Consider the following 9,395-nt stretch of genomic DNA (forward strand, 5'->3'; position numbering starts at 1 on the left):
GCGCCTTAGCCGGTTGAGCTATAGGCGCCAAGCCTGTTTTTGTTTATTATTTAATCAACTTGAAAACACAGTGGGCAAAAGAAATTCCACACAGAGTGAAGCAGGTGCTTGGTCTTAGAGCCAGCGCCGGGCTTCTGTGTGCGTGTTGAATAGGTAGTCTCTGCCTGTACCTAAGTCCAGATGGGCAGGAGAGAGAAAGGTTGCTGCTAGCCATGGCAGAACTGCCTCCCTCCCCAAAGGAGAAGGAAAGACACTATAGAATCCTAGGTGTGATGCCTTGCTTTTTCTGGGATCCAATTTGGGCCTTCCCTGCCTTCTCAGCAAATTCTCTGAAGTCTGATTCAGATGCACAGTAAACCTCTTCAACGCTCCAAAACTGGACAACAGCTTTCCTAAGGCCAGTGCTAGATCACTCTGCCATAATTGGTGATACTGGAGTATCTGGGGGCCTCTCCCCTCACTATCAACCTTCCTCCCCTGTGGGCAGGAACCGAACCAGGTCTGAGTCATCTCCTGGCCCCACAGGTGTTTGTTTACAAAGGTCAACTAGAGGGTGAGAATGGGGTGAGATTTGCTCTTCTGTATTGCTAGAGTCTTTGGACTCAACAGTTTCCTTTGAAATGCCTCCCCCCATCATTCCTCCTAAAAAACTGTGTCTCCTCACTGTCCAAGTTCCTCTCTTCCCACCCCCAAGGGCCTGAAGAGCCCCCTCACTATGGCTCTGTGGGTACTGGTATCTTTTCCCAATTCAGAAAAGAGATAGTAGATGCCTGGTAGTAGTAGGAGGTACTTAGTTGGAATTAGGAGAAGAAGAGATACTGAAATGGGATGAAGGCCCAGGTAAAGAATGATTTGGGAAGAGGGGAACTCACGGGAGTCCTGTGCTCTGCCATCAAAATGCTTCTGAGGGGAAATATGAGATGTGCAATGAGTTGAACCCTGCCCACAGGGGAGCAGATGGAGGCCTGCCCCTGGAGAGGTCAGGAACCCATCTGCCTCCTCTCTCCTGATGGTGCTGAAGTGGTCTCTCCCACAGGGGTAGCCATTCTCAGGAAAATGGGCAGGCTTGGCAAGGACAGGCAAGTGCTCTGGCAGCCTCAGTGCCCACTACTCAGGATGGTAAGTTGACATACCAGGCTTATGATGCTGCTGGGTGCCGGGGACATCTCCATCCTTGGTACCTCCATAAACCTCTCAATGGGCCCCTCAATTCCCTGGATGCTGAGGGAAAGTAGGAGGAGTAATATGGGATAAAGTTCTAGGCCCCAGCCTGAGTTTAAGAGCTGGCCACCAGGGCATAGAAATATACAAAATAGACTGACCTGGTGAGCAGCACAGCCTGGGTTGGTTTTCTTGGTTCCTGTAGCAACTGGGCCAAGCTAAAATGCCAGGAGGAGGAACTAAGCACTGGGGGCAGTAGGCCTACTGGTTTCAGGAACCAGCACCACTCATCTGTCCCTTTATATTGGGAAGAGTCAATGCATGTATGCAATACCCATATTGTTATGCCTCTGTCCCCTGGGCTCAGTCCTATCTCAGAGTCTATAGGAGCAGGGCAGGTTTCCAGTAGAGGACAGGGGTCAGGAATAGGGGTAAATGCTCAAAGCATGACAGTGTTTTAAGCCCTGAACTTATCCACATCCATCCCATTCCAAGACTGAGATCTGCCAATGATGAAGATTCCTTCCTCCCAGTGTCTCTCTGACTCTAATCTGAAGACCTCAGGAGAGCAGCCCTTCTTAATATCAGTTTGGACATCAACTTGGGCATTATCTCAAATCTTGGGTGAAACCACTTATCATTGCCAGGGTCCATAAGTGGTCTGAGGACAGGCAAAGAACACAGGAATAGAAATCCTACCCATGGAGGAGTTTGCAGAGGAGCCAGCCCAGAGCCAAGAGGAAAAGGGCACCTGTAATTGTCAGTACCACCACAAACCAGGGCTCTGGCTGCCAGAAAGCTTCTGTGTCTGTCACAAGCAGAGGTATCATCGAGGGCACCTGAAATGAAAGCCACAGCCCTATGACTGCCCTGCCAAAATGCCCTGACCATCCTGCCTTCAAATCCTTCCATGAGCTGGGCCACCACACCCCAGATTTGCTCTCCTGTATTGCTAGAGTCTTTGGACTCAACAGTTTCCTTTGAAAGGCCTCCCCCCATCATTCCTCCTAAAAAACTGTGTCTCCTCACTGTCCAAGTTCCTCTCTTCCCACTCCCAAGGGCCTGAGGAGCCCCCTCACTGTGATTCTGTGGGTACTGGTGGCCACTGTGTTAGCTTTCGAGGGAACTAGATGCACAATGATGGTGGCTGTGGTGCTGAGGTGGGAGATGGAGGGCCCTGCATCAGCCACACGAATCAATAGCTCATAGGTATGGGGCTGCTCTGGCCAGGGGGACCCCAACACAGGGTCATAGTACACCAGGAAGGCTCCTTGCAGGCTGAATCGGCTCTGGCTATTCCCTGAAAGCAGAGTGGCAGAAGGTGGGTACCATTGCTGACCTTGGCCTGCCACTCACCCACAACCCAGTGTTCCCCATGGTTCCCATAGCCCCCACCTCCCACAATGTTATAGGAGAAGGGCAGGCGCTGTGGCTCCTGAGGGATCCAGCATGACACCTTGGTCACTTCCACACTATGGCCCAGAGGAGTGTAGATGGTGAGTTCCTGAAATGAGGGCTCACACTCCGGGGCATAGTCATTCACATCCTGCAGAAAGGCAGCCATGTTAGGAGTGGGTGCAACCACCTCCCCAAACTTCTAAGCCGGCCCCTCAACTTCCTCCCACCACAGCCAAAGCCAAAGGATGAGGCAACAGGCCCCACTCCCCTCTAGCCAACTAATGGAAAAAACTGAAGCACAGCAGGGAAAAGCAGAATGGAAGAGGGGAGAGAAGTGAATAATACTTTGTTCCAAGTATTTCCAAGGCCTTGGGGCTCAATTACCTCAACCTCAATGGTGATGGTACAGGAGCCTGAGCGGTGATAGGTGGGGTCCCAGTCTTGGCCATAGTCAATCAGCAGGACAGTGAGCCTGTATAGCCTCTGCTGCTCATAGTCCAAAGGTCCTAGGAGATGAACCTCCCCTAGAGGGGGTGGCCATCATCTCAGCCTTCAGAGCCAACTCTGGCTCTACCCATCCATCCCCACCCTGACATAGAAGTACCACTGAGACGGTCCACAGCAAAAATGTCAGGCCAGCCAGAGGTGTAGTACTCAATGCTGTCATGCGGGTAATCCATATCCGTGCCCGCCACAGAGCCTACAGTGTGGGGCTGTGCATCTTCCCGAACCCGGAACGTGCGTGGGGCACAGGCTGGGGAGAACTCATTGACAGGTGTCACCATCACCAGTACTGGCACTTCAGCTGGGGGCCATTTGGCAGTCAAGGAGCTGGCCTGGGGTACCTAGCCCTGACCTGGGGGTCTGGGAAGGGGAGACATGGCTCTGCCCTAGAGATGTCTAAGGAAGAAGGTCTGGAGGGAGGTAGTAACCCTTCCCTGCTGGTGGTCTAAGAGAAATACCTGGGGGGTTAAAATGGAGACAGCACTACCCACTGGATTCTGACAGTGGAGAGATGACCTGTCCTGGGGAGAGAAATAGGGGGGACAGAACAATCCTGTTCTAAAAGTTCAGGCTTCAGTATAGTCACTCACTGGTCATCTGGGGCTGACCACCATCAAGCACCAGGATGGAGGCTGCATGCTGGAAGCAGGCTTCAGGAGTATCACAGTCCAATGTGGCATTCACCTGGCCAGAGAAGACAGAGAGTGAGGCCCCTCCAGAACCTGGGAGAGACTTGAGCCATACTGGGCTACCTCTGGCCAGACAGACCACCTTGATCCTGTTTCCTAGACTGCGAAGCAGGTTGCCTTAACACCCACACCCAGCCCATAGTCTTAGTTGCCACAAACCCTTAGTTCACCCATTCTGTCCTGCAAACACCCTAAAAATGGGTCTGGGAGCAGAGATTGAGCACCTCAAGGACTTTGTCGCGAAGGTAGAAGCTGTCAGGGTTGGGATGGCTATGGAACAATAGCTGGTAGTCAAGGGTGGCACCAGCAGAGTCTGGATCAGTGCAACTGAGGGTATTCAGCACAGTGCCCACAGACACAGTCTCAGGGATTTGAGACCTGAGAGTGGAGGGTAGAGGACAAAGTGGGAGTCTGGTCCAGTGGTGAACTATGGCTCTTGCTCCAGCATCTCAGGTAAGACTCTCATGTACTCACATCAGGAGTGCTGGGAGGCAGCGGGGGGGCCATTGGTTGACAGACCACATGTTTACCGTAAGGTTGAGTTTGGCACTGGCCCATGGCTGGAGCCACTCAAAGGCCTTCACCTGCAGCCTGGTGACTACCACACCCGGGGCACGAGTCAAATCCAGTGGTGAGGTGGTCCGGACCACGCCATTTGCTGGACAGAGTGGGAGGATGGGGGATGCAGAGTTTGCCCTGCTTTCAGCTCATCCTCCCTGGCCCCCATGACCAGATCCTGTGGTGGAGGAGAGTCCATTTTCCTCCAAGGCCAGGTTCCAAAATAGGAAGGTGAAGAGGTAGTATGGGGCACCTCTGGACCAGCCACAGGCTTCTTGTACCCGCCCCTCCCCCAATACCCCTCACCATGTCCGATGGAGAAGAGTAGGCTTGGCATCGGGGACAGGATTTCGTAGCGCAAGTCAAAGCCCTGGGCTTGGACCTGAACCACCTCGCTCCCAGGGACCAGGTTGTCAGGGATGGTGATATTCAGGGCCTGCTCCCTGAAACCAAAAAAGGGATACTGGCTCCTGTCATCTCCTGCTTTCCCTGGTGGAGTCCACAAGGCCTTCCCTGGGTTCCCTTCCTACATGAGTTAGGATGATGCTTTAGCAGTCAGCACCCTGATTCCCCAGGACTAGACCCTGAATTCCCCACTGGGCCCAGGGTAGGGAGCCTTACAGGAAGGAGACTCGGTGAGAGGAAGCAGGCAAAACCTTCACCATCACCATCCCCTGGCAGCTTTGGCCTTGTCCATAAGACACTGAGATCTGCAACTGGAAGACCTGGAGTGCACAGAAAACAAAGAAGGAACCACAGTGCGTGTCCACCTCTTTGTCCATGCCCAGTCCTGCCCTCAAAGGGTAGTCTCCCTCAGGACCTCCACAAAGAGCCCCAACCTTCACTCTTCTCATGATTGTAACTCTGCTAACAAGTTTTCCTTTGAGCCCTTAACCTTTGGGCCATAAATTCTTCTATTAGGATGTAAACAGCTCAAGAAAGAATAATATCAGAGTCATTTGTAATTGAATTATCACCTAACAACCAGTCACTGAGAGGTGAAAATTTTAAAGTGGGAACTTCTCTGACCTCCAGACTGCACTGGCCATTTTACCCAGACATTTTTTCTTCTTTCTTTCTTTTTTTTTTTTTTCTTGTTTGAGACAGAGTCTCAAGCTGTTGCCCTGGGTAGAGTGCCATAGCGTTACAGCTCACAGCAACCTCAACTCTTGGGCTTAAGCGATTCTCTTGCCTCTGCCTCCCAAGTAGCTGGTACTACAGGCACCCACCACAACGCCTGGCTGTTTTTTGGTTGCAGTTGTCATCTTTTATTTTTAGCTGGCTCTGGCCAGGTTTGAACTCACCAGCCTGGGTGTATGTGGCTGATGCCCTACACACTGAGCTACGGGTGCCCAGAAGTTTTTCTTAATGTGTAATTGCCCTGAACACTCTCCTTTCTATCAGTGGGACTGTGAGCTCTCAAAGCCAGGAACTCCTCTTTCTGGAACTCCAGAGCCAAGCACTGAATGAGGCCAAGGTGGGAGGGTAGCCAGTATGGTGCAGCAAATGCAGGACTGGGAGAGGCAGCCTTAGTCAAGGAGGCCAAGAAGACCAAGAACAAATAAATTTCTAGAAGGCAGTGGCTCTACACAATCCATGGATACCCTCAGGTCCCAAGTCACACTCACCTTTTCAGCTTGGCCTTTGAGGCCCTGGGATGGTGCCTGCAGCCAACCTTGCTCATTGATGGAGAAAGGTCCAGGGAAGTATGGAGGGTCCTGGACACTGATAATGCTCATCTGACAGAATAGAGATGCTTGGGATCTTGTCCAGCTCCCAGTGCCTTGAGCTCCCCCGTAAACATCCTCAGCAAATCTAGAAGGCACCTCCCACACCCATTTCTCCCATGCCTTACCACTGACCTGTACTGCAGCCTGGACTCCCTGATCTCCTCCCTGAGCCCTGATCCTGATCCTCACTCCTTCCTGCTTTTAAACCAATTACTTTGCTTTTTAACTACATATTTTTTATTATAAAACTGATACAGAATTGTCATAGGAAACTCATAACACATAGGTAAATTGGAAAGAACTCATCCCCTGAGATGTACCGGTGGGAACAGCCATGGTCACTGGGGGGTGAACAGCCCTCAGCAGCTGTCTCTAAGAACATACATCATGCAGAAGCTTAGCTGTGCCTGGCCAGGCAGGGACTGAGTTTAGTGCCTTCAATGACCTGCCCTTATCCTGTCATCCTCTCTCCCATGTGCTGGGCTTACCTGGGCTCCCTGGAATTCTAGGCCTGGAAGCAGCAGAGTGTATAGCCTGGCCCCAGGTGTGACTGTCTCTGGCACCTGAATCATTTCTCCAGCTAACCAAAGAGGAAGTCAAGGAGGATCTGTTTAGGCCATGCCTTTCCACACCCTGCCTATTGCCCCTGGCCTCACCTGGGCTGGAAAATTGACTAGCACACTGGATATGGCCAAGGTCCCGCTGCACATCCACAAAAAGTGGTCTCTCCATCACGTGGCTGCCACAAGTGAACCGAAGCTGCAGCTCATAGTGGTTCACCATCAAGGCATCCAGCCGAGCTGAGCTGCTCAAGGTTACCTATGGTAAGTGGGTAGTGCCATATGGGGCTTTGGAAATTTCAGGTCTGTCCTGCCCTTGTGCCCCACAGTCTCCAGCTGCATCCATAACTCTACCTGGCCCACATAGATCCCTTTCCATCTGGCCAAGCTGGGTGGGTTGAAGAAGGTGGTGGGTGGCTGCACATTGAGCAATTCCAGGGTAGGCGTGTGGAAGGAACAGTTGAAGGAGAAAGACTGAAGGATGGTGCCTGGGCCTTTGCTCTCGGAGATATTTATAAACCAGGGCAGGCTGTGGAGGTCTGTGAGGAGCAAGTGATTTAGGCTGGAGGCCCCCCATGCTCATGCAACCACACGTACCAGCATAGTCCTGCCCTTCTGCTATAGGGCCTGGCCACATCTTAAGGTCAAGTGGCCAAGGCCTTTCCTTGTCCCCTACATCCAACATTTCACAAATGGGGAATGAGAACTTAGTCCAGGAAGCCCCCAGGATAAGGAATAAGAGTTGGGGTTCGGACCTTATGCTTTCCTGTCTCTCCCCCAATCCTGCCCTCCAGGGTAGCTTATCTGAGAAGAGTCAGGACTCCCAAGAGAAAACTAGGGTTTGCCCACCCACCAGCTCCTCACCAGAAACAACCAGAGCAAAAAGGAGTGCCAGGAACTTGAGCAGCACCATAGTGGCCTGAAGATATAGACCGCAGAAGTGGCTTCAGGAAGCCAGGCTGTTTGTTAGGCCCACCCCGTTGCCAGGTCAGTTGCTCAAACACAGGTAGGCAGGCAAGACTCTTGAGCCTCCCAGATCCTAGCCCCACCTATCCCTGGTGACTAAGCTCTAGATCCCTGGAAGGTTTCAAGAGCCCTGGAAAATCCCATTTTCTACTTCCCCCAATGAATGCCCCCACTCATTACCACAACCCCAAGGGGGTGTGAGGAGAGGAGGATTAAAGTTCAGTTGGTAAAACTGGTCATGGCAATCCTTAGAGACAGACCAAGCACATCATCCAGGAAAATTAGGCCCAGGACCTATAACTCCGCAGTCTGAACTTCAGCTGCTCTGCTCCCTCCCCTAGAGCATTATCTGCTTACAAAATATGAGGCTGACCCTAAACAAGATTTCTCAAAAGTTGTCAACATATAACAAGCAAAAGGGTCTGCTTTTACTTCTATTCATGATAGAAATAAAAATATTGGTAACCTGTGCAGCGCCTGTGGCTCAGTAAGTAGGGCACCGGCTCCCATTTATCGAAGGTGGCAGGTGCAAATCCACCTCTCACCAAACTGCAACAAAAAATAGCCAGGGCATTGTGGCGGGTGCCTGTAGTACCAGCTACTCAGGAGACTGAGGCAAGAGAATCGCCTAAGCTGAAGAGCTGGAGGTTGCTGTGAGCTGTGATGCCACAGCCCTCTACCAAGGGCAATAGAGTGAGACTCTGTCTCAAAATATATATATATAGGTAACCTTTGTGCATATCAACTGGAAGGGGCACAAGGTGGCTTCCTGGAATTACTGAGGATATTCTATATCTTGATCTAGGTGGCAGGTGCATGAGTGTCTACAGATTTTAACATTATTTGAGATTTGTCCATTTATTGTATTTATATTTTATATCAATTTTCTGTTGATTATATTTGCCATTTAATTTAAAGATTTTTTTACTGTAGTAAGATACATATAACATAAAATTCAAGATGTTAGCCTTTTTTTTTGAGACAGAGTCTCAGTTTGTTGCCCTTGGTAGAGTGCCATGGCATCATAGCTCATAGCAACCTCAAACTCTTGGGCTCAAGACATCTTGCCTCAGCCTCCCAGGTAACTGGGACTACAGACACCCACCACACACCTAGCTGTTTTTTAGAGATGGGGGCTAACTCTTTCACAGACTAGTCTCAAACTCTTGAGTTCAAGTGATCCACCTACCTTGGCCTCCCAAAGTGCCAGGATTATAGGCATAAGCCACCATGCCTGGCCTAAAAATCTTAACTTTTTTTTTTTTTATTTTTGAGACAGAGTCTCACTTTGTTGCCCTGGGTAGAGTGCCTTGGTGTCACAGCTCATAGCAACCTCCAGCTCTTGGGCTTAGGCAATTCTCTTGCCTCAGCCACCCGAGTAGCTGGGACTACAGGTGCCTGCCACAATGCTCCGCTATTTGTTGTTGTTGTTGCAGTTTGGCCAGGGCCAGGTTCGAACCTGCCATCCTCAGTATATGGGGCCAGTGCCCTACTCACTGAGCCACAGGCACCCCCCAATCTTAACAGTTTTAAATGTAGCATTCAGTGGTATTAAATACACTCCTGTTATGCAACTATCTCCACCATCTATCTCCAGAACTCTTTTCACCTGGCAAAACTGAACTCTGTACCGATTAAATACTAACTCCCCATTCTTCCCTCCTCCTAGCCCCTGAAACCACTGCCTTTTATTTTATTTTATTTATTTATTTAGAGACAGAGTCACTATGTCGTCCTCTGTAGAGTGCTGTGGTGTTACATAGCTGACAGAAACCTCAAATTCTTGGGCTTAAGCGATTCTTTTGCCTCAGCCTCCCAAGTAGCTGGGA

The 9,395-nt window shown here is 50.7% G+C and overlaps 1 protein-coding gene across 1 annotated transcript; it reads right to left on the bottom strand.

Annotated features, from left to right (window-relative positions):
- Positions 1 to 114: 114 nt before the first annotated feature.
- CDHR4 (cadherin related family member 4) lies at positions 115 to 7,513 on the bottom strand. Its single transcript, XM_003800599.1, has 19 exons — positions 7,465 to 7,513; positions 6,955 to 7,139; positions 6,697 to 6,859; positions 6,529 to 6,620; positions 5,939 to 6,049; positions 4,932 to 5,035; positions 4,617 to 4,753; positions 4,227 to 4,410; positions 3,977 to 4,130; positions 3,654 to 3,747; positions 3,164 to 3,364; positions 2,944 to 3,083; positions 2,557 to 2,707; positions 2,241 to 2,461; positions 1,861 to 2,000; positions 1,323 to 1,379; positions 1,134 to 1,221; positions 873 to 900; positions 115 to 170 (listed from the first exon to the last, which is right to left on the bottom strand). Exons 1-19 carry the CDS (start codon positions 7,511 to 7,513, stop codon positions 115 to 117), a joined length of 2,355 nt encoding a protein of 784 aa, XP_003800647.1.
- Between the last annotated feature and the right edge of the window lie 1,882 nt (positions 7,514 to 9,395).

The sequence above is a fragment of the Otolemur garnettii genome, unplaced genomic scaffold (assembly GCF_000181295.1).
Source record: "Otolemur garnettii isolate 467f Iridium unplaced genomic scaffold, OtoGar3 scaffold00179, whole genome shotgun sequence".
Lineage (NCBI taxonomy): Eukaryota > Metazoa > Chordata > Mammalia > Primates > Galagidae > Otolemur > Otolemur garnettii.